General features: G+C 48.0%; 4 protein-coding genes across 4 annotated transcripts; 3 read left to right on the top strand and 1 right to left on the bottom strand.

Moving 5' to 3' along the window:
• The first annotated feature begins 808 nt into the window (after window positions 1-808).
• LOC125548985 (transcription factor JAMYB) lies at window positions 809-1966 on the top strand. The gene has a single exon (XM_048712486.2). The coding sequence runs from the start codon at window positions 897-899 to the stop codon at window positions 1821-1823; it is 927 nt and encodes a 308-aa protein (XP_048568443.1). The 5' UTR covers window positions 809-896; the 3' UTR covers window positions 1824-1966.
• A 14840-nt stretch (window positions 1967-16806) lies between these two features.
• Window positions 16807-20608, top strand: LOC125545692 (transmembrane protein, putative (DUF2358)). The gene is made up of 5 exons (XM_048709718.1): window positions 16807-17057; window positions 17174-17379; window positions 19595-19675; window positions 19898-20248; window positions 20344-20608. Exons 1-5 carry the CDS (start codon window positions 16904-16906, stop codon window positions 20443-20445), a joined length of 894 nt encoding a protein of 297 aa, XP_048565675.1. The 5' UTR covers window positions 16807-16903; the 3' UTR covers window positions 20446-20608.
• Window positions 20609-21732: 1124 nt separating this feature from the next.
• On the top strand, window positions 21733-22895 carry LOC125545693 (thioredoxin F, chloroplastic). The gene is made up of 3 exons (XM_048709719.2): window positions 21733-22150; window positions 22332-22431; window positions 22528-22895. The coding sequence occupies exons 1-3, from the start codon at window positions 21816-21818 to the stop codon at window positions 22660-22662; spliced, it is 570 nt and encodes a 189-aa protein (XP_048565676.1). The 5' UTR covers window positions 21733-21815; the 3' UTR covers window positions 22663-22895.
• Window positions 22896-23132: 237 nt separating this feature from the next.
• On the bottom strand, window positions 23133-25293 carry LOC125545689 (uncharacterized). The gene has a single exon (XM_048709717.2). It carries the CDS (start codon window positions 25285-25287, stop codon window positions 23728-23730), a length of 1560 nt encoding a protein of 519 aa, XP_048565674.1. The 5' UTR covers window positions 25288-25293; the 3' UTR covers window positions 23133-23727.

Consider the following 25293-nt stretch of genomic DNA (forward strand, 5'->3'; position numbering starts at 1 on the left):
GATCTTGGTCCCCTCAAGGTTATGTTTATCAAAAGAAGAAGAGAAGATGATGGGCCTAGTCTGTTGCGGTTGCCGCCTTGCCGGCGTTCCACAAATATCAACCCTTGGTACATTAGTTATTGTCATCATCAAAGTCGGTAAATTTCATTACTAATATAATCTAATCCGCTAAAAAGTACAGTAACATACTAGTACAGTAGATATACCAATTTTTTTTTGCAAAAGATAATGGCTATGTAGTGCATACCATTGAATTAGCCTAGCTCCGTCTCAGAGTATACGCGTGTATATATGAGCGTCTGCGTCTTTGTTGTGTTTTACAAAAAACTTGCCCCTGAGAAATGAACACCCAAACATGTTTACCAGAAATATGGAATTATTTTGTTGTTGTTTTATATTTGTTATTATTCATCAGGGTGCACGTGATCTCGAGAGCCACCCTCAGTTGGTCGAAAAGAAGTCAGATAGAGATGAAAGAAAAAGGAGAGTTTCGTTTCATAGCCAAAGCAAAGGTCACGCACGCTGCACGCATCAGTAGTACATCAGTCGTCAGGTCAACGTTCAACCCTCAGCAGTCAAGCAGTCGCCCAAGTGGATTTAAATAATTCTGCTATGCGACCGATCCTGCCCAACAACACGAGAGCGCGCATCTTTCTTCTCATTTAAAATCAGCATTAGCATGCCTTTCCATTTTGCGGCTGGGTAGCACTACTGCGGCAAACACATGTCCTATATTCTCCTTTGACCAGCCCACACGTCTTCCTCCACTATATAACCCGCCGTCCCCCCCTCTCCTCGTCTCATCCGAACTTCCACCTGCACCAGCAAACGACAACAACAACGACATACTCAAGCTCTAGATCACTTCCAACTCTAGCTCACTCTCGAGTCCGGCCATGGATCACTTCGACTCCTTCGGGTCGACCGGCATGGACGCCGTCTGGACGGGGCCTTGCGGATGGCCGGCGGCCGCGGCGACGACGGGCGGGGAGCAGGAGGCGACGGACCTCCGGAGGGGGCCGTGGACGATGGAGGAGGACGCGCTCCTGGCCGGCCACATAGCCAAGCACGGCGAGGGCCGGTGGAACGAGCTGGCCTCCGCCGCGGGGCTGAGGCGCACGGGGAAGAGCTGCCGCCTCCGGTGGCTCAACTACCTCCGCCCCGACGTCCGCCGCGGCGACTTCACCCCGCAGGAGCAGCTGCTCATCCTGGAGCTCCACTTCCGGTGGGGCAACCGCTGGTCCAGGATCGCGCGGGAGATGCCGGGGCGGACGGACAACGAGATCAAGAACTACTGGCGCACCCGGGTGCAGAAGCACGCCAAGCAGCTCAAGTGCGACGTCGACAGCCGCCAGTTCCGGGACGTCATGCGCCACCTCTGGATGCCCCGCCTCCTCGAGAGGATCCAGGCCGCCGCCGCCGCCACGCCCGCGCCGAGCCTGGAGCACGCGGCGTCGCCCGTGCACCCTCTTAGTGTCGCGCCGGCCTGCCGCGGCGGCATCGGCATGTGCCACTCCCCTGAGACGACGACGGTGACCACGTCGAGCACGGCTGGTTCATCGGTGTCTCTCGAGGTGCATTTCCCGTCGAACCAGCTTGTCTTGACGGCCGGCAGTACGACGAACTGGTCAGGCTCAGGCAGCGACCAGTGCGGCAGCGCCAGCGCGAGGAGCGATGACATGCTCGACGGGAGCTGGTCGGAGCTCCTCGCTCGTGCGTGCGACGACGGCGCCGACTCTGTGGTGTTCCCCCACTTTGAATTAGGGGAATCCGGCGACGACAAGTGGAGCTTGGAAGACATCTGGTCGCAACACCAGTACTGAAACTTGACTACTGATCAATTAGAAGTATACTGTGCTACGTCAGCTACCTCGATTTTATTAACGACCAGATTTACTGTAGTGTGATCTGCTTGATTACTAATCAACACAGTTAACAAAATGGAAGGGTGCTCTGAATTCTGATATATGCCTCCTTGCACGGTCGAATTACCATAGGACCATTAGTTTCATAAAAAAAGTTTTGGGAGAATTCACTCAAATTTGAAATGTTTCGGTCAGTCAAGTAGTAGTACGTTTTTTAAGCCCAAACCTATTGGTCTACGGTATTTTCACTAATATAAATCAAACAAGTCTAACATGTACACAAAAGAAGGAGGAAAAGGAATGAAAAACAAAAAAACAGAGCTTATTATCCAATGCCAGTTCTTTGTGACTATCATGGTCAAACTCCAGTTGCTATTTTGCTAGTGCAGTTCATTCTAGATGTGCATCAATCCATTCTTGCAGAACCAGTAAGTTTCTTCTTTTAAAAAAAAATGAGGATGCACTCCCGGCCTCTGCATCTGGACGATACATACGACCACTTTATTAATTATTAAGCACAAAAGACCTTATAAAGTAGTACATCAGTAAGTCTGAAGCCACCATCTAGGCAACATCTGCCGCTACTCCTACCCCTTGATGCAGTGGTGCCGAATGTCCGAGCCTAATACCAAACAGACATCGCACCAAATCCTAACATCTAATGCCGGATGCCCCATCCTAGCCACATACCGGGACTGGGTCACACGCCGGTCCGGCACTCACCGAGGCTGCCGCCGCCTTCTTCCACCGATCCATCTCCAGAGCAGGTACTGACGCACAAACCTTGCCAGGCCTGCCGTCGACGCCACCATGGCGCCAGACAGCTCGACCACCCTGTGCTCGTCCATCCAGCCGCATCCGTCGTCGATATGCAGCTGCACCATGCCGCCACCACTCGTCGTCAATGACGCGGTAGATACAACGCCGCACCACCTGGCAATCTCCGCACCATCGCCACTGCTGGAGCTACTCGGAGCCCACCATCCACAACATCTCTCCCTCGAACATCAGTTCCTCCCAAGACGGCGCCTCCATGGAGGATACGACGCGCAGGACGCCGCCGCCGCCCAATCCAGACTGAATTTTGGACTTTCATCCGGGAGGGGTTCGGGGGTGGATAGGGGGGACCTCGGCCTCGCCTCCAGGAAGGGTAACGGCGTCAAGTGACGTCGCCGATGCCGGGCCAAACACGCCGACCAAAGTTTCCTCCGGTCCCCATCCTAAGCCACCAAACCTCCGTGTACTCCGGATCCGGCAAGCCACGATCCGAAACCCGCGAAGATGAAAGAGCCATGGGGTTCAACTCACCAGAAAGGAGGATCGAGAAGAACTCCTTGTAGATCTCCAGACGCCGAATTTCAACGATCCGATGTGGCCAGCGACAATCATCACCACCCCGCGGCGGCCGACGGAGTCCGAAGAAAGGATTCAGATGGATCTAATCTGGATCCGGCGGCACCCGCGACCACCGGTCAGGCCAACGCAGCCACCACCTCACGACACGCAGGTCGCCACCGTCGCGCCGCGCACGACGCCGATGGGAGACCCGCCCACCGCGCCGCCGGACCCCACATTCGCCCGGCATTCCTATGGATCCCGCTGTCCCGCGCCAGCCAAGACAGAGAGGATGGGGAGAAGCCCCGCCGCCGCCCAGCCGGCCAGGCTTTGCCCGGCGGTGCTATGGACGGCGGCGAGGAGGGGGAGAGGAGGAGGATACTCGAGGGGCGGCGGCTAGGGTTTTCCCCTCAGATCGCCCGCGGGGGCGACGCGAGGGGCGAGGGGCTTATCCCGAAGGGGAACCAGTAAGTGCTTTGCTTTGATCTGTGCTCCAGCAGCTTTAAATCCCGTTTTATCTTAAACTCCTAGCAATTCACAGTAGCAACCTCATTTCTAAAAGCCTTCCCATTCCTTTGGATCCAGATGTTTCAGCAGCCCTGGATGACTACTTCCATAGCAATCTAAAGGGGAAGCAGTTGATGTGCCAATACTGTAACATCCAAGACAGAAATGCCAAGCTTCTTTGAGGGGAGAATGTTGCTCCAACAATCTTGGGAGAAGCAACAACCCCAGAAAAGATATCTCATAGTTTATACCGTGCTTTCATTGCAAAAGACACAATCATAGTACTCTAAGTGGAAGGATTTTCCTCAAAAGATTTTTAGAGTTAAATCTATCATGTAAAAGTAGCCAGAAAAAGATGTCCGGTTTTCTTTCTGTATTTTTCATTTGTTTTTTCTTCCAGCTTATTTCTTTCCTTATTTCTTTTACATTTTTCCTCTTCTTTCTTGTTTTCATTCTTTTGTCAACATTTCATAACGAGCCACAATGTCTTGTAAACTTTCTCAAATGCACGACAATTCTTCCATTTCGTGAACTTATTTTTAAAATTATAAACCTTTTTCAAATCCATGAACATTTTTTGAGGTTTTATGAACTTTTTCCAAATTCGTTAAAATTTTCAAATTCACAAACCTTTTTCAAGTTCATAAAAAATTTATAATTCCTAATATTTTTCAAACTGGTTAAGTTTTTCTCAAACTTGTGATCTTTTCTGAATTCGTGAACTTTTTAAAGTTCATAAACTTTTTTCAAATTCATCATTTTTTAAATCTAAAAAAAAATTGATTCACAATCTTTTTCCAAATTAGCGAACATTTCTTGAGTTCACGAACTTTTTCAGATTCTATGTACTTTTACCGAATTTGTGAACATTTCTCAAGTTCACAAACTTTTTTCAAATTCATAATTTGTTTTCAATTTTTCATGAATTGTTTTTACTAAATTCATGAAAATTTCCAACTATGAACTTTTTCCAAATTCGTGATTTTTTACGAATTTCCTGTTTTCTGAAAAGTCAACGGTTGACCGATCACCTGGTCCAGGGGTTAACTTTCCACCTGTTACCCGAGTGAACAAATAGGCAAGCGGTCGGCACAAGAAGGGAGATATAGCTCTCGTCTTGAGTGAAGCTTTTCCCTCCTGTGTCGTTTTTGGGCCAGCCCGTTTAGTGTTTTTTCTTTCGCTCGCTAGTTCTCCTTTGTCGTTCACTTCGATTCGAACATATAAATGGAAAATATGTTCCAGATTCTTCTGTTGTTTGTCCGGTTTTTCTTCTGCACTTTTTCGTTATTTTTTTTGCTTTTATTTGTTTCTTCATGGTTTTTTTTCTTTTTCTGTTTTCCTTACTTTTCACCGATTTTCTTTGTTTCTTTCTTGGTTGTTTTTGGCTTTTCCTATTATTTCTTTGTTTCTTTCTTAGTTTTCATCACCACTAACAGTACGTCTTTCGTTTTCTTTGTTTATTTCATGGTTTTCATTCGGGTTTCTTCTTTGTTTCTTTATTGGTTTTGGTTGTTTCCATTATTTTTGCACTGTTTTTTTTTCTTTTCTGATTTTCTTCAGTTTTTTCTTTCTCTTTTGGTATAGAACATGAACATATTATTATACGTGTTTAACATTTTTTCAAATACATGTATAAACATTTTGTATAGATCTGAAAACATTTTTCCTATACTTGTTGAACATTTTTTCAAATGCATGGTTACCATTTTTTTCCAAACATATATTTTAGTGAAAACTTTTTTATACACATTCTGCACTTTTCAAGAAAAAAATCATATACATATTTAACATTTTCCAAAGACATGATTAGAATTTTTTTGAAAATGTATATTTTTTATGTCTAGTGTTTTACATACACATTGTACATTTTTTGTGTACATCAGGAACATTTTCTAAATACATGTTTAACATTTTTCAAATACATTACTAACATTTTGGAAAACATATATTTTTTAGAGTAAAATGCATCACAAGTCCTAAAACTATCATAGGTGTGTCAGTTTAGTCCTATAACTTTCAAACTGCACTTTTGGGTCCTAAAACTATAGGAAGTATGTCAGTTTAGTCCTATAACTTCGAAACTGCACTTTTAGGTCCTAAAACTATTGGAGGTGTGTCATTTTTAGTCCCATAACTTCAAAATTGCAGTTTTTGGTCTCAAAACTATGTATGTTTGTTCATCTGAGGTCCTAATCTTGCATGGCCACTATCCATGGAGCATTTTTTCAACTGAGCCCTTTGTATGTGTTTATATCCCCCAAAGTGGTACATACGCTTCCACGTTGCAGTGTGTCCTGCAACCTGCATGGCCATGAGCTGCACGGTAGCCTCCCTGAGAGGTTTGGCGTGACCGTCGGGGAGACCCCGAGCTAGTCGGCATGAAGGACGACATCCCTCTCCCTCGGCGAGGCCGCCGGGGAGATCCCGAGCCAATTGGGATGGAGTATGCCATGCCACCTCTCTCTCTGTGTGTGTGTGTGTGTGTTTGATGATATCGTCGTTGCCCCGACACCCTTGCCGTAGAGTTGGCCGTGCAGGCTGTTGTTTGGGCACGAGCATGGTCATAGGTGGTGAGCTGTCGGGCGACACAGAGGAGTGCGCGGAAACTGCAAAGCTGGCGCAGAGGTCGTCGAGAGTGACACAACCCTAGCAATAGCCATAGGTGGGTAGCAATTGGACGTTGTGCGACATGTCGTTCTGCTGCTGTTGGGGGAGGCTGAGATGACTGGTCTACTGTAACGCCCGGATAATTTGGCTACAGTAAAACTCTCCTAATGATGCCGTGACATCTGCGATTACTGTTACTAATCTCGGGATAATTCGAAACCACGTCAAATTCTAACTTAAATTTAAAGTCGACAATAAAAGTTTTCAAATATTAAAAATTAAAATGTTTGGGCTATGTCTATTATTGCATCGGTAATTATGGTGAAGTAAACGCATTTTTATAAAAAGCCTAGATGCTTTTAAATGAATTAAACAGAAAAGAATAAATAAAAACAAAAGACAAAAAAAATAATAGAAGAGAACCCCCCGGGCTTTGGCCCAGCTGACCACAGGCCCAACTGGGCCACCACCAGGCCCAGCCGGCCACTCCCCCACTCCCTCTTATCCACTTCCCCCTGGAAACCCTAGCCCACGCACCACTTCCCCCCCCCCACGTCGCCACTCCCCGCCCCTCCCCCGATCCGATCTGGATCGGGGCCCGTCGCGCCCTGCGTTCGACACCGGTGACACAACCCCCCCCCCCCCGCCGCCGTCGTTGCCCGTGGCCCATGCCGGGGCCGCCTCTCACCGCAGCCGCTGGACCTCGTCGTCCCCGTCCTCAGCCCCGACGACCGCGCACGGCGCCGCCCTCGCCGGATTCGTCAAGCCCTTCCTCGCCGGACTGCCTCCGCGACGAACTCCCTCACGCCTCGACGCCCCCACTCCCCTTCAACGCCGGTGAGGACCCCGGTCCTCCTCTCTGCCCTCTACACGCGCCGTCAGTGAGCCCTGCTGGCTTGCGCCCACGGCGGCCTCGCCTCACGCCCGAACCACCTCGCCGCCGTCGAGCCCGTGGCGCTCGACTCCGGCCACCATAGCCTCCGCAGCCACCCCCATTCGCTCCGCCGTCGTCCTGCCATTCGAATGCGACCGGTCCCGCCCATTTTGGTGGCCTGCAGACGAAACCCGCCACTCACCCGAGCCCCGACGTCCGCCTCTCTGCTCGCCGGCGACAGCTCCGGCGACCTTGGGACGAACCACCACCACCACTAGATGCGCGTCTTCGCGCTTGTTCGAACGGGCCCAGGCACGCGCGGATCCGTGCCCTGAGCACAAATTCCGGCGAACTCCGGCGGGTCGGCGCCGTGCTTTTGGTCGCCGGCGGCGAGAGCCGGCCCTGCTGACCTGGCACCGCGGGTCCCACCACCCGGGCCACTGACTGGTGGGCCCAGGGCCCCCTGTTGACCTGTTGACTGGGTCAACTGCTGACTGGGCCGCCCCTATCTCACTGACCTATAGGCCCCACTTCAATAAACGAAATAAATAAAAAGAATAATTGGTTAATTAAATAGTTTAGCTAATTAATACACTAATCTCTCACTGACTACTGGGCCCCACCCTTATTTAACCTGTTTAATTAGTCTAAAACCCCCCCTGTTAGTACCCTGTCAATGACATGTGGGTCCCACTGGACCCACCTGTCTGGTTTGACTGGTCAACCGACCAGTTGACCTGCTGACATCACTCTGATGTCATGCTGACGTCATCATTCACTGTTTTGGATAATGTTGGAATAAAATAAATAATTAAAATCAGAAAATGATTTAAATCTTTAGAAAATCATATCTTTTAATCCGAAACTCGGATGAAAATACTTTCTACATGAAAGTTGCTCAGAACGACGAGACGGACCTGGATACGCAGCCTGTTCGTTCGTCACGCATCCCTAGCATAGTGAACACGCAACTTCCCCCTCCGGCTCCTCTGCCCGAAAACGCGAAACACCGGGGATACTTTCCCGGATGTCATCCCCCTTCACCGGTATCACCTACTACCGCGTTAGGGCACCTCTAACGTCGTTACTTGTCATGTCATGCATCACTATGCATATGCTTGCTTATATATTTATTGTTTCTCCCCCCTCTTCTCTCGATAGACACCGAGGCCGACGCCGCTACTACCCAGTACGACTACGGAGTTGACGATCCCTCTCTCTTGCCAGAGCAACCAGGCAAGCCCCCCCCCCTTGATCACCAGATATCGCCTACTCTCCTCTATACTGCTTGCATTAGAGTAGTGTAGCATGTTACTGCTTTCGTTATTCCTATTCTGATGCATAGCCTGTCCTTGCTACTACTGTTGATACCTTTACCTGCAATCCTACTTGCTTAGTATAGGATGCTAGAATTTCCATCTGTGGCCCTACATTCTTGTCCGTCTGCTGTGCTATACTATCGGGCCGTGATCACTCGGGAGGTTATCGCGGGTTTATACTATGTACTTTATACTTGATACATGTGGTGATTAAAGACGGGTCGGCTCATAGGAGCACCCGCGAGTGGATCTTTGAGGCGGAGCGACAGGGCAGGTTCAGACCACCTAGGAGAGAGGTGGGCCTGGCCCTGGTCGGCGTTCGCGGTTACTTAACACGCTTAACGAGATCTGGGTATTTGATCTGAGTCTGGCCATTTGGTCTATACGCACTAACCATCTACGCGGGAGTAGTTATGGGTATCCCGGCGTTGTGGTATCAGCCGAAGCCTTCGTGACGTCAGCGACTGAGCGGCGCGCGCCGGATTGGAACGTAAGCCTGCTCTTGTATTAAGGGGGCTAGTTCTGCTTCCGGCCGCGTTCGCAACGTGCAGGTGTGCTAAGGGCGATGGGCCCAGACCCCTGTGCGCTTAGGTTTAGACCGGCGTGCTGACCTCTCTGTTGTGCCTAGGTGGGGCTGCGACGTGTTGATCTTCCGAGGCCGGGCATGACCCAGGAAAGTGTGTCTGGCCAAATGGGATCGAGCGTGTTGGGGTATGTGGTGCACCCCTGCAGGGAAGTTAATCTATTCGAATAGCCGTGATCTTCGGTAACAGGACGACTTGGAGTTGTACCTTGACCTTATGACAACTAGAACCGGATACTAAATAAAACACACCCTTCCAAGTGCCAGATACAACCGGTGATCGCTCTCTCACAGGGCGACGAGGGGAGGATCATCGGTTAGGATTATGCTATACGATGCTACTTGGAGGTCTTCAGTCTACCCTCTTCTACATGCTGCAAGACGAGGCTGCCAGAAGCGTAGTCTTCGAAAGGACTAGCTATCCCCCCTTATCCCGGCTTTCTGCAGTTCAGTCCACATATAATAGCCTTATTCCAGTTGATATCAATGCATACATATGTAGTGTAGCTCCTTGCTTGCGAGTACTTTGGATGAGTACTCACGGTTGCTTTCTCCCTCTTTTCCCCTATCCCTTCTACCTGGTTGTCGCAACCAGATGTTGGAGCCCAGGAGCCAGACGCCACCTTCGACGACGACTCCTACTACACCGGAGGTGCCTACTACTACGTGATGCCCGCTGACGACGACCAGGAGTAGTTAGGAGGATCCCAGGCAGGAGGCATGCGCCTCTTTCGATCTGTATTCCAGTTTGTTCTAGCCTTCTTAAGGCAAACTTGTTTAACTTATGTCTGTACTCAGATATTGTTGCTTCCGCTGACTCGTCTATGATCGAGCTCTTGTATTCGAGCCCTCGAGGCCCCTGGCTTGAATATGATGCTTGTATGACTTATTTTATTTGTAGAGTTGTGTTGTGATATCTTCCCGTGAGTCCCTGATCTTGATCGTACACGTTTGCGTGTATGATTAGTGTACGATTAAATCGGGGGCGTCACAAGTCTACTCTCCTCGCTGGAGCTCAAACCATCATTCCACTGATGGCCTCTGTACCGTCTCCTCTGAGCATTCTGTGCGTGGGAGAAGACGAGCGCGTGAGAACGAGGCGAGACAACGCTCTAGTTTTTTTTGCATATTTACCTGGTGGGCCCATTGGGTCAGGTCAACGTGGCTACAATCCAAGCATTTCCAAGTGACTCGTTGGTGGGTCAATGCTAACCATGCAAGCTTAGGACCTAAGAGGAAGAAACTTACATAGTTTTGGGACCCACAACTACTGTTTCAAAGTTATAGGACTAAACTGACACACCTTTGATAGTTTTAGGACCCAAAAATGCAGTTTCAAAGTTATAGGACTAAACTGACACACCTCTGATAGTTTTAGGACCCAAAAGTGCAGTTTCAAAGTTATAGGACTAAACTGACACACCTCCGATAGTTTTAGGACTTATGATGCATTTTACTCTATTTTTTATGTCTAGTTTTTCTGAAGACATTTTAGAAATTTTCATACACTAGGCAACCTTTTATATACATGTTTATCATTTTTTAAATGCATGATTAACATATTTTTCATTTATATGTTGTGATGTCTACTTTTTCCCTTCACATTGTGCAAGTTTCGTATACATTATTACCATTTCTTTTTATACACATTTACTAACATTTTTCAAATACGCAACTAATTGTTTTCATTTTTGTGCATAAAGTGTTTTATAATAGATATATTTAGAATATTTCTAAATATAAGAAAAAATAAAGCAAAAATGAATGCGAATATGAGAAACCACACTAAAAAAAGGTGATGAAGTACTCTATGCCAGGCCGGCCCATAGTTGCGCTTACTTGAAGCAAGGCTCCACTAGGTCTCACTGCAGGATAGAGTCACACGCAGCAATGAGCGCTGAGGAGGAGTTATCTACCACGGTGAACTGAGCGCAGCTAAGATGATTAGGTTCCTTGTTGTGGAACCAACCTATCAGGATTCAAGTCCAAGAATTGGCATTGGTGGTTGTATTTTTTGGGACTTATTTCAGAGCTTCCTATCAGTGGGAGGAGACGTTCCTGGCGACGAAGGTGTGCGTGGCGACTTGCCGTCACCATCGAGTGCCACCGTGCTGAACCCAAGAACGTCGAACTCGCCGTCGAGTGGCATCGTGCTGGCAAGGCTGCAGGCGAACAACGCCCGGTCGGTGATGTGCATCCCGACGGCGGTGACCTTCTCGGCGGAGATGTAGCCGGTGGTGTTGATCCCCGGTCCATACTGGTAGGTGTACCAGCAGGTGTAGCTGGTGTTGTTTCCGCAGGCGTCCTCCTCATCGAGCGCCCTTCGGCAAGTCTCGTTGAAGCTGAAGACTTCAGTGAATCCCGACAACACCGGGCATTGCGCCCAGATGAATTCGGTGGCGATGTTGATGCCGCCGGAGAAGACCTCCTCCGCATAGCCGACGAAGAGCTTGTGGACGACGAGCCCGACGTTGTCGGCGGCCGCGCTCCCTAGTCGGTCCTTGTTCGGCACAATGAAGGGTCGCGTGATCAAAATACAAAAATTCTGATGTGTGCACAAATCATGGGGAGCTTCTCTAGTTTCTTTAGAACACTCCTTCGCTCATATCATAATATCCTTTTTTTCATGTAGCTCGTAGGATCTTTGGTCTAGTTGGTTCAATTGATACCCGTTGATTGTTTGCTTCAATTGGTACCTTTTGATTGCTTGATTGCTTGTGTCTCTCTTTGTTATGTCCTTGTGGCATATCATTCCTTTAGCAATCTTGGTACCTCAATATAGTTGGTCTTCCTCCAAGTATTACCGTTGGATATGTGTATTGCATTCCACTCTCTTGTTGAGAAATACACAACTTATGGAGGAACACAATTTATATTGGGCTTCTAAGCTTTTCGCCCATGGCAATCGATGCCAATGGGGGAGAAGTTTCAGAGAGTTTTGTGGATAAGTTTAGAGAGTTTTTTCTTCTTGCTTTGGTTTTGTACCTAAGCATTTGCATCTCATACACATGCATTATTGGTTGTTGCATTGCATGGTGATAAATAATTCCTTATATAAACTCTCTTGAAAGTGATTGTCATCAATTACCAAAATGGGGGAGATTGAAAGGACATGCGGTGCCCCCATGTGTGGTTTTGGTAATTGATGACAATCTCTATGGACTAACGGTTGCCTTGAGTTATATTTGAAGGATTTGTCCATAGGATTGTCTTGAAGGCCATGTGTTGGTTTCAAGGAGTTTATGAGATGGCCAAAGTGCTTTTCAAGGAATTATCCAAAGATTGGTCATGTGTGAGTTGAGATGGCCAAAGTGCTTTTCAAGGAATTATCCAAAGATTGGTCATGTGTGAGTTGAGCTTATTGCAAGCATGTCTTGAAGAAGAAGATTGTGTGATCATTCATGTTTACCTTCAAGACATCATCCAAATGAAGAGAGTTGGAAAGATTCAATGTTGATCAAGACTAAGTCAAGAGTGAATCAAGTTGATCAACTCACAAAGCGTAGAAGAAGTACTGAGAGGGATCAAGTGATCACATGGTATGGTAAGCATTGTCCATTACGCTTTGTGTACTAACCCATGGTCTACGTGAGAGTTCTTTGTGGGGTTAGGTATGTTTCCATGGTTTTGCGTCAAGAGGAAGATCTCATACAACCCATGAAGGATGACATCAAGTGGTGATCGTCATCAAGTTTGCAGTGTGCAAGTTCAAGTGGAGCAACTCGAAGAGTGGCTCACCCATAATGGAGTATGGGGGAGCAATCAAGCTTGAAGCTTTCCGTCCATTGTGGTGTCAATGGAATTGTAAAGATGTGCCAAAGAGTGGCTCACCCATAGTGGAGTATGGGGGAGCAATCAACTAGTCTTCATCGAGCCAACACAATCAAGAAAGGTGGTACAACTTGAGGAAGTCAAGATTGTCATCATCTAGCTCAAGTGGACTATGTGCAAGGTAAAGGTTTGCCCTTGATAGGTTTTCTATTTTACCGGTCTCATAGTGGTAGTTGGGAGACCGGGTTGTAGGATCGATTGCCGTACTATCAAGGGGGGCTCTCTAGGGAGTAGCTTGATCGTATCATTCGTCGAGAGCTCAAACCATTGCATCCTTGCATCATCTTTTTTGGTTCTTATTTGGTTCCATTTGTGAGTCTTAGAGCTTATGGTCATCTTGATGACAAGCTTGAGTTCGTCGAAAACGGAGTTCGCATGCATCTTTTATGATGTTTTCGGTGTTGGAGGTTTTACTGGTCTTATCCGAGGAAGGGTTCTCACCATTTTATTATGGTACTTTTCTCATTTTCTTCTTATTGATATTTCTCTCAAGATTGTGTTAGCCCTTGTCGTTAGCTCTCCAACAAACTTGATTTCGTCGAATTCGGAGCTCGTATGCGAAAGTTGTGGTTGTTTTGATATTGCTTGTTTTACACAGAGAGGTTGTACCGCCCCATGGAGAGGTTGTACCGCTTGACCGGTACAACCGGTGTTTGGAGCGGTTGTACCACTCCAGAATTGGTCCGGAGGTTGTACCGGTCATGTACCACTCTACCACCGGACTGGCCTCTGTTGTGGTGTGGTTGTTGGGCGGTTGTGGGCCGGTTGTACCGCTTATTGCCTGTTACTGGTTGTACCGGTGCTCATAGAGGTTGTACCGCTCCTATGTTGTTCTGTACATAACAGGCAGATTCATGGGGACCTATTTAAGGGGGTCTTCTTCCCCAATGGTTCCCTATCTCTTGAGCTCGTTTTTGCCCCCATTGTTGACCTTCTTTGAGCTTGCTAACTCTCAATCCCTCCATGGATTCTTGCTAGTTTTTGAGGGAAAAGAGAGAGGAGATCTAGATCTACATTTCCACCAATCACTTTCTCCTCTATGTGAGGGGAACCCCTTGGATCTAGATCTTGGAGTTCTTGGTGTTCTCCTTCTTGTTCTTCCTCTCATTTTCCTCCCTAGCATTAGTTGCTCCGGTGGGATTTGAGAGAGAAGGACTTGGGCACTTCGTGTGCCCTTGCCATTGCATTTGGTGCATCGGTTTGAGTTCTCCACGGTGATACGTGGAAGTGAAGTTTGAGAAGCTTATTACTCTTGGGTGTTTGGGCACCCTAGAGCTTGTTCCTCTTGGGTGCCTTGGCGCCCTAGACGGTTGGTGTTGTTCGGAGCTCAATCATTGTGGTGTAAAGCTCCGGGCAAGCGTCGGGGTCTCCAATTAGGTTCTGGAGATCGGCCCGAGCAATTTGACGGGTACCGGTGACCGCCCCCAAGGGTTGCCAAAGTGTACGGGTTCGGTGACCGCCCCCAAGGGTTGCCATTTGTACGGATTCGGTGATCGCCCTCAAGGGTCCCTTAGTGGAATCACGGCATCTTGCATTGTGCGAGGGCGTGAGGAGATTACGGTGGCCCTAGTGGATTCTTGGAGAGCATTGTGCCTCCACGCCGCTCCAAACGGATATTAGCATCCGCAAGGGTGTGAACTTCGGGATACATCGTCGTCTCCGCGTGCCTCGGTTATCTCTTACCCGAGCTCTTTACTTATGCACTTTACTTTGTGATAGCCATATTGTTTCTTGTCATATATCTTGCTATCACATAGTTGCTTATCTTGATTAGCATAAGTTGTTGGTGCACATAGGTGAGCCTAATTGTTTTAGGTTTTGTGCTTGACAAATTAACCGCTAGGTTTATTCCGCATTTGTTCAAGCCTAAATCGTAATTATTTTAAAACGCCTATTCCCCCCCTCTAGGCGACATCCACGATCTTTCACCTTTATCATGAATAAGGAAATATAATAATAACAACTTTATTATTGCCTCTAGGGCATATTTCCATTAGCCACGTGTCATCACCAATCTCAAAGCATCTTCAGCTTTCCCAAAGCTATTCCAGGAAGCCAATCGGGCAATCTTTTATTTAGGATTTTCTTTTTTGTGAATCCAGGATTCATATTCTATTTGCAATATTGTATCATCCATGATTTATGTTCTCCAAAACTACACAGTATAACGGCTAAATGGCTAATGGCTACTGCTTGCTAGATTTTTTCTGTTTGTTGAGTCATGCTCCATGAAAACTATTACGAGTTCAGTCGACTTGTTGATTGAACGGGGAGCGGACGTTGACTCTGGGAGTCGGCGAGGAGACAGATTGGCGACGCGGCGCACGCCCAGAGTGTCAAGGTCCTCGAGTTGTACCGCGGGAAGAAGTTGTGCTTGTTGCCGGTGTGCGCGCAGCTCACCCCGTACCCCATGGTCGTGTCCCCAGCCCTTCCTCCTCCAATGGCAATTCAGATGTGGCGATAGAGGGGGAGGCTTCGGTGAAAGTTTCTTCCTTACCAGTGAACTATCATGAAAGATGTGAAATCATGAATAAAAAGATTGTGTGTGGTACTGTGGTTTCATGGGTAATAGCTTTGAGGAAGATGGAGATGATTTGAGATTGGCGGTGAAACGTGGCTTCATCTTGGTTGGGTCTCACATGATGGGTGGAAAGACCGGGTTGCATAATAATTTTTTCCAAAATTACGAGCGTGCTTTTTTGAGTCGAGTCAACAACAACCACAACGGCGACAACTGTTGGGGCAATTCATGAAGTCCTTCACCCTAGAACCGAGGGGGGAGGAACATAGGGGCGTCAAGGAGGCACGAGGTGAATTGTTAGCCTTTTGGGGGTAGCCAACAACACCAGATTTGAAATCTGTTGGCATTTTAACATGAAACAAGCATGCAAAGCTATTGAGCATGTAGGCAATACCAATTGGGTATACAACTTGGGCAAAATCGTTTAACAAGTTGGTAAAATCATTCTAATTATTCCTCAATGTTGTTTCCGTCATGTCGTGACTTGATCAACATTTCATATGTCAATATTTGACCATGTCTGTGTGGTTGTGTTCAATGTCCATCTTCTCGCATTGCCCGGAATGGTCAGAATGGTTGTTTCAGATACACCCCTACTACCTCATATTTATCTCAGGTTTTCGAGCCAGGGGTCAAACAAAGTGTAAGATGCTTATTCCTGCGGAGGTACATTTTTTTTAATTTAATCCTTATCGCTATAATAGTGTGTGTGTCGCATGCACTTTTTATACATGGTAGTTTGTCTTTCCTTTTGGTGTGTACATCAAGGTCTAATAGACAACGTCAGGCCAGGCAATGAATATGGAATATTCATGCATATGGGGTAGGCGTCGAGCAACTCTTAATCATTTCTCGTGCCTAGGTGAGAGGTAATTCTCATTCCCAATTTCGACTCAATACCTAATGCCTTTTTAGAGACTTGCTTATTTCCATGTTCTGCGTGACCAGAATCAATTGTTTATTGACTTTCAGTTATTGTTTTTTTCTTCACCATAGCTATTATTGGGGCTAGTAGATATACATGACAATAATTCAAACTCAATTTCAAACTGGTAAATGAATTGCATAGTGTACAAAAGAACTTGTAATATGATTGCAAATTCTTTTTGTTTCATGTTTATGGTTCAAATAGCCATATTTTTAGTAGAAAACTTTGCTAGTGTACATTATATCACCGTTAGGGATTTCTACAACTTTGAGATCTTTTATGTGCCTCAAAATGGAATGAAAGCATGGCTATTAAGAGAAGAAAACAGTCTTTGCTTGCGACTGCTCGTTTTCTTTGTGACACGGATGCTAAGAAAAACAATACGTACTTCAAAAACGGGAATGGAAATTAGGCCGTAGGGGTTGGGCCACGGAGGCCACGGGACGGAACGAGAGGCCGTGGCGCGCCGCGGCCTTATCCGCACCGCGCCACACCTTGACGTCCCGCCACGCCGACCGCGCAATGGGCCACTAATGGCCACCACCGCCGCCGCCGCCGCTCTCTCCTGCTCCTGCTCCCCGTCCCCGTCCCCTTCCTCCACGCTCCTCCTCCGGCGAACCGTCTCCGCCTTCCACCGCCGACCTGCCCATGCCGGCACCCGCCGCCCCCGCCTCGCCCCCTTGCACGGTGAGACCATTGCCCCGCCGTCGTCTCTCTGCTTATTCTCGATCATACTGCACGGCACATACGTATGCTCCTCCCTCTTCTGCTGGATAACCGGACGGTGCTGCGCGCCTGTGCAGTGGTGGACGACTCCAAGGAGGTGGAGACGAGGTCGGAGACGGACAGGCTGGTGGACGGCCTGAACTTCGGGGAGCTGTGCAACGACTTCGAGTGCATAAGCAGCCCGTACGTGGAGTCCACGGCCAGGCAGATCGCCAGGGACATCCTCGAGATCCGCCAGGACAACCGCGCCCTCAGCTGCTACGCCGTCGCCGTCAAGTACAAGGTGCGTCTGCCTGCCCCCCTTCAGCTCCCAGCTATCTATCGATTCAACTTGTATGATGACCAGTCTTTTTTTTATCCGTTATTAATAGAAGTTTTATCGATCAGAGTTCATCTCTAGCTTCTGCATATTAAGATACATACACACGACCGAAACAAGTGGGGAAGTATTAAAAAAAGAATGGAATGTAAGCAAAAGTAATGAAAAACAATGAAGTGCCTATCCGTAGAGGGAATCGACATTCATGCTGGGTAAAAAGCTCACTGACTACTAGCTCTAGGCAAAGACATGCTGCCGTAGCCATCTCTTAATCCTCCATCTTGAGAAGCGTAGACCAGGTATGGAGCCACAGTGTGACTGTGTACATGAGTTCATAACCCGCATGGGTGAAGAAATGCTCATTTTGTTAAATAGCACATCATTTCTAGGTAGCCACCAGCCACAATGCCAACAAAATACGGCCATGACAAACATCAATAAGAGCACACTAGAGCCCAAAGGTAGGATTTCATCGCCGCTCATCTTCGTCTGAGAGGCAAATATTTTTGAGCCCGTTAAGTACCTCATGCAACCTGCCAAATTTGGTCCGATTAGGTTGCTCCTGAACAAGATATTAGGAGCAGAGGCACTATGGACCTCGGCAATGGTGTTCACGTAACGGTGCTCTCCTTGGCCATTTGTCCTCCCAAAACACACTTCGGATCCATCCTTGTTAAAAGAGCCATAGAGGGGGAAACGACTAGCCTTTGTCAAGCCAGCCCAAAAGTGAGAGTCACGAGGTTTCCATTCCACCCAAGACATGGCTTTGTAGCCTTGCTGTTTTTTATGGAGTAATTTCCTACCAAATGTCATCCTTTGTTCAGAGCTTAAAAAAACCATTTAGTGAGTAAGACAATATATTTTTTAATTTCCATCATGGATTCCTAGTCCTTTGATATTTGAGGCAACAAAGAATACTTCATTTGGGCAGCTGATATTTATTATGTTGGCTATCATTTTGGCAAAAGAATCTTCAGTGAACAGTCAATCCATCGTAAAATTCTACAAGAATATATCTTGAAGAAAGACATCATATACATGACCATACTACTCAAGACAAAATTAATAAGAACAAGACAACCCCCTGTCAAGAGGATCTTACCCATGAACTACTAAGCCTCTTCTGAAACCTTTCTCCAACCTCTTCCAGTTTGAATTCCAAAGTCTCCAAAAATGAATATGAATACCGAGGTAACACGGATGTGGAGTTGTCACATGGCACAACCGATCAACTCAGAATATTGCTCAGCGGCATCTACAAGACTACAACTTCCCAAAAGAAAAATAACATGCTCTTATGTAAATTAATCTCTTCGACCTAGAGGTTCCACAAAATCACACAGCGGGAGCTTGAGGTTGAGAGCTTTCTCGAGGTCATGCTTCATAAAAAGAATCGTTACATCCACAAGGTTATGCACCATCCCATCAATCTGCATGTCAACTTTGGCACTTTCAGTTAGGATGACAAGCATGTAGGCAACCGTGTTAAAACTAAAAAAGAATCCAGGACACTGGGCCCCTCTACCTCAAACCTTATTTTAGTTTGGTAAAGAATGTCAACATCATGGTTGACCTCGATGGCCACACTCCCTCTAATACAAAGTTCTCAACCCAAGCACGCCACTTTGAAGAGAAAAAGACAATTTGACTTCATCATAAGCTTTCTCGAAATCAATTGTAAAATTGACTCCACTCATCTTATTCCGCTGTAGGTTATGCATAGTCTCATGACATGACAGCCTCTTCCGGATGTCCCTCCCTTGCATAAGTTTCGTTTGTGTACGCCGAACCACGCGATTAATCCGGTTATTCGCAACTTTAGTAAAAATAAATAAAGCTTACATTCAATAAGCAGATATGCTGATCTTGTGTGATGAACTGACGACCAATAAATATATAAGTATACGATCCTATGAACAATGACCTTATATTTCTGTAAAATACTTCTATCTAGCTAGTGAATAGGAATGTTAAGGTGTTGTTCAGAACGCTTGGTGCGGATAAAGTTCGTGTTTGAATTCCCAACATGCCAAAGTACGTAAAACTGGGAAAACTGATGTGGTTTTGATTTCCATGCCTCAATAGATGCACTTCCAGTGCATGAATGGGATACTTGCAGATTTCAGGTTACACGCATACTATCATACCGCTAGGGTGACAAACTGCGTTCTTCTTTCAGGATCCTCTCAGGTCATTTGTTGGGCGTGAGAAGTACAAGAGGCCATTGTGGATCACCGAGGCCCTGGAAAAACCTATAGTGGTAAGGATTGATCGAGCTTCATGCCATTACTTATTATATACCACTCATATATGTTCACCACAAACAACTATCGGTTTAGTTATGCATGTGGATGAACGCAAAATCAGTCCCTGGAATTGCATGGAATCACACACTCCATAAAACTTGCCGCACGGCACATCATTTTTCGGTACCCGTTTCAAGCATGATGCCATCTAATCAACACTCTGGTTACTGCGTCAGACAGTCCAGGAAATGTCAATGCAATCCACAAGCAGTCTGACCATCAAGTGGACACTGAGGGGGAAACCCAAGAACGCCTTCTTCGCGGCCGCGGGAGGGGAGCTGGTCGTCCGTGTCGACTCGCAGTTCATCCTAAACCAGATCAGCGGGCAGGTGCTGGAGCACTTTGAGTCGTGGGACCTCTCTGCGTCGTCCCCTCTCGCCCAGGCCTACTTCTGGTTTTCCAGGAGGGTTTACTCCACCGTGGAGGCCGGCAAGGACACGATCGAGGCCGCCAAGGGCTTGGCGTCCCGGCTGAACAAGGACGATAATATTGAGGTCTATCCCGACCCTCTGGGAGATCCGACGAAGGTACGAGTACATACATGATTTCTTTTGTGGACTGCTTGTGTTGGTTGATCAGTTTGGTTGTGCCAATTGCTGATGGAGTCTTGTGCATGATGCAGTTCTTTACGAGGCCTGATGATCTGAACCAGGACGTGGTTCAGATTGGGCTCTTCCTGGCCGTTCTCTACTTCATTGTACAGTTCCTGAAAACGACTCTGTGATGATGACTGTATTAGCTACGACCCGTATCTGAAGAACACTTGGAATGTCATGGTGAACTCGATCTCCAGAATGAGGTTGTGTGTATATACATACCATGTATCGATGTCTAACATACTCATATCACAGGCATTCATGCCCACGCAGGCATGAGTTTTGAGACTAGTCACTTTATGGTCAGTGTGTGCACGTGTATATGTCTGGCATTGATCCCTTGGTTTCGTCGCTCGTCGGCTGTAGAATAGCGAGCAGCAGTTGATCAGGATCCAAGGTGGTCTTGGTGATTTCAGTGGCCAGGGTCGGGCACCGGAGCAAACACTTACCACTGGATGGTGGCAATGGCAACGGAGCATCAGCCTCTGGCTGGCCCAAGCTCACCAGCCACGCAGTTGCTGCCGCTCCGCTACCGTCCGCGATGGTTACGTGTTTTTCTACTTCTGCGTCGCGATCGTAGCCGCACGTCGCAGGATCTCTGGCGTCTCCCGGTAAAATATCTCCGGCCAGAACTTTCCATTGCTTCTCTGAAGAAGTTAGCGGAGCCACAGACTTTGCCATCCAAGCTAGATTTCGTGCAAGCTGTGGAGGTTTTCTGGCAAGACAGGCAGAATCCGCACAACGTGGGGCACGCGAGCGGTACAATCGCGATCTATACTTCTGCTAGAGAGAAAAGCCAGTGGTTTCATCTCGGCTCTCGGGTGATGCTGATTCGTTTGGAGATGCTGGCTACTTTGTCCACTGGAGAATGTAGAGCTGCCCTGAATTACGCTGCATCACGAAAGCACGTTTTTTGTTTGGAGGAAGCATCATCATGAAAGTAATTGAAGCAGAACATAGATGAACACAAAGTAGGCGAGGTAACTTTACTCGTTTCAGTCAGAAATGGAAGGAGAAGCATCTAAGATGCTGATTCCATGTACTCCTAATACCCATCGTGATACCTCAGGAGTCATCAACTAGTCACGATACACACATGTGGCGACGACCTGTGGCCGTGTGTGGGCTCATAAGGTCCGTAGCCCACAAGTCGCTGGTGCAAGTGTCACATACAGATGTCACACACGCTGTCCGTGGAACAGATGGAACAAGGGAACCGAGCAGGGCACCACACGATCAGATCTTCCGGTTACCCAAAACACCCTCAGCGGTGACAAGTACAGGATCCAGCGTCACCACAAAACCGCAGGAACTTCCGAGGGCAGCCACGTCCATTCTCAGAAGAAACCATCTCTGCCCGATAGCCGACATATACCACCAAGCAACCGGGATTTCCCCTCAAGCTCACCCACTCATCTGCTCCAGGGAAACACCACTCTGTAGACCACCAACTCACACCACCCGTTGAGGGCGTTACCTTCCAAAACTCCTGCATCCAATGGCGTTACGCCTCTCCGTCTCCTCGCCGCAGAGCACGGCCTCGTCGCCGGCCATCTCCTCATGCCGCCCCGCCGCCTGCGGCCGCTTCCTGGCCTGCGTGGCGGCTTCTCAGAAGAGGAGCCTGATGGTGGTGTCTGGCGCTGACGCGAGGGCAGTGGCTCCGGTGAAGTCGGGCGGCTTGGAGACGGCCACGACGGGAGCCGACGAGGTGGAAGCGCCAACAGCGGCGGTGGCGGTGACCGGGCAGGTCACCGAGGTTTGCAAGGACACCTTCTGGCCAATTGTCAAGGCAGCAGGGGAGAAGCCCGTCGTCCTCGACATGTACACCCAATGGTACTGTGCAAGCCCCATACATTTCTCCGTTTCAGCTCTTCTTCACTGATGAACTACTGTCTCAGTCTCCCATATTCCTGACATACAAGCTAGGCCAGATTATTTAGAGATGCATGGGTATTGTTATAATCAAGACCAGATGTCATCCCACAGCAGAGTGATGAAACTTCCCTGTCTGCAGGTGCGGCCCTTGCAAAGTTATGGCACCAAAATTCCAGGAGATGTCTGAGAAGGACCACGACGTCGTATTCCTCAAGCTCGATTGCAATCAAGACAACAGGGTATGTTAGAAACTGGAACCATCTTGCTGTCTCATGTGTGTTTTGTATTTTGTCTGAATATATCATGGTAAGCTTCTTGGTGCTTGTCAATTGTAGCCACTTGCAAAGGAGCTTGGTATAAGGGTTGTACCAACATTCAAGATTTTCAAGGATGGGAAGGTTGCAAAGGAGGTCACTGGTGCGAAGATTGATGAATTAGCGCGTGCCATTGAGGAAGTGAAGTCAAGCTGAGCAATTCCCTGGAAAGAAATGCAGCAATTAGCATGCTATCACTAGTGTACACTATGGGATGAAAACAGCCTTTGTGGAAGTGGATAATCACCGTGGAGAAAAACAGTTATTATAGTTCTTCTGCTTATGATGATTTACCAATCGTTCTGGACAATATACACCCATCCATGTGGAGTGTATGCTGTAAATAGTCATTTAAATCTTTCTGAAAATACGGTTGCTTCCTGATCTCACTAATTTGCAGGCATACCAAGCATGTTTTGCAAAACATATTTAAAAAATCTTGTTCTTACAGATGCAGGCATCGTGACACTGAGCTAAGATTGCTTTACTCAATTCATTCCTATTATACCATGTGAACCATAGCTTAAATATCTATAAAGTGTGTCAATAACTTCAAATATTAGCCGTCGGATATGCTCTATCAAACAGTTGAGAGATTGCAATCCGAACATTATCATCTGTTGAATAAAGTTTTCAACTCATAAGATTTTGCACATTGCCTTCTAACTGAACCCCAACTCTGTCATCTGATGTGTTCTAGAAACATCTTTCCCCATGCTTATCTGATTCTCTAATAAAATAAGAGACTGAGAACAATCTGGATTCTAGAGGGGTAAGAACCAAGTTGGGATAGAGTTGGATCTTGCCAATATGATTCCAGGAAAGGAAATAAATATCAGTGTGTATTTTTCCATGCTGTTATATATCTAAATGGAGTGCAAAGCACGTACAATTTACTGGTTTTGTTAAAAATACTTATCTAAGATACAGAGCTTAAACTGCAATAGCAGTTTGTGTGGAGATTACAAACTTATTATGGAAAAGTAACTCTGAATACCCACGCAAATCAATATAAATTAACCATGGTGAGTTCCAAGTATAAAATGAGCTGTGAAGAAATGAAGGTACCTTGCTAGCATCCCAACTTAGTTGCATTCTTGATAGTTCAATTAGCCATGTTTTCTGCCTCAGCCTGCACCGATTTAACATATAGCAAACAGAAATGTTTGTGGTGCTTTTCAGCTCCTCAAAAGACAACCTGCCTTGCTCCCTCTGCTGATCCTAAAACCAACTAGACCCTGGCTGTTTGAAAGGTAATTTTGTTTTCATCAGCGACCGAACTCTTTCTGCCTCCTCCCATTGTCCTCTCCCAGCATATATACTCGACAGCAGTATATAGTTCCCAGTATTTCGAGGTTCCAACTCAAAAAGCTTATTTGCAACAACTTCAGCAATCTCAGCATTGTCGTGTGTCTTGCACGCACTCAGCAGGGCGCCAAGAGCACCTGGATGGGGGCCCATCGGCATTGTTTGGACCATCTCAAAAGCCTCCTCAAGCCTCCCTGCACGACCAAGCATGTCGACAACACAGGCATAGTGATCTGCCCGACGGTTCATCCCATACTCATGCACCATTGCTTCCCAATAGTCCAACCCTCTATCAACAAGCCCTGCATGGCTGCACGCAGTAAGCACTCCGACGAAAGTGATCGGATCAGGTCTAACTGCCTGAGCTTGCATCCTTTCAAACACTTGAAGTGCCAGCTTTGCGTGCCCATGAGTCGCCAGCCCACTAATAAGTGCAGTGTAAGGGTATGCATCCGGCTGTTCAATCTCCCTAAAAGCATTGAGAGCCTGCTCGACATTCCCACACTTGGCATGCATATCAACCAGTGCTGTAAGCACCTTCTCATTCCTTTCAATCCTCTTCCTGTCAACGTAGGTTCCAACCCACCCAGCTAATGCTGTGCTACCTATCTGGGAAGCAGAGGAGATAACTCCGACCATGGTGGCTGCATCTGGCTCAATCCCAGCAGCCTCCAGTTCCCTAAAAAGTGCTAGTGCCTCCTTAGGCCGCCCACATTGAGCATACCCATTTATCATCGCTGTCCATGTCACAAGATTCTTCCCTGGCATTTTATCGAACAGCTCCCGGGCGCTCTGCATCGACCCGCTTTTGCAGTATCCAATAATCAACACCGACCAGGAGGCGGAATCCCTGGTAGGCATTTCATCAAACACCCGGTGAGCAGAGGCAAAGTCTCCGGCATTGACGTAGACGACCACCATGGCGTTCCAGGAGACCTGGGTTCTGGAGGGCATGGAGGTGAAGAGCGACTCGGCGGCGGGCACAGAGGCGAGGCGGGCGTGCGTGCAGAGGAGAGAGTTGAACGAGACGGCGTCGGGCACCGGGATGTCGGCGAGCGCGGCGTGCGCGGCGGGGAGGTCGTCGCACTTGGCGTAGAGGGCGACGAGGGCGTTGGCGACGGGGAGGCAGGTGGGGGCGAGCGCGAGGCGGAGCGCGACGGAGTGCAGGGACGCGCCGAGCCGGAGGAGGCCAAGGGACGCGGCGGCGTTGAGCGCGAAGGGGACGGTGAAGTGGTCGGGGGAGACGGGCAGGCGCTGCATGAGGAGGAGCAGGCGCAGCGCGGCGTGAGGGCGCGGCTTGCACAGGCGGCGGATGGCATGGTTGAGGAGCGAGCGGATGACGGGGGGAGGGGTGTCGCCGTGCGCGCGGATGAGGCGCGCGTGGACGGCGGCCGCCGGCGGGGGCGGGTGGTCGGAGGCGAGGACGCGGGAGAGGTGGTCGAGACGAGGATTGCGGTTTGGTCGGGCCGCCATGGTCAG

This window comes from Triticum urartu, chromosome 3A (genome assembly GCF_056163025.1).
Source record: "Triticum urartu cultivar PI428250 chromosome 3A, HENAU_Tu73, whole genome shotgun sequence".
NCBI lineage: Eukaryota > Viridiplantae > Streptophyta > Magnoliopsida > Poales > Poaceae > Triticum > Triticum urartu.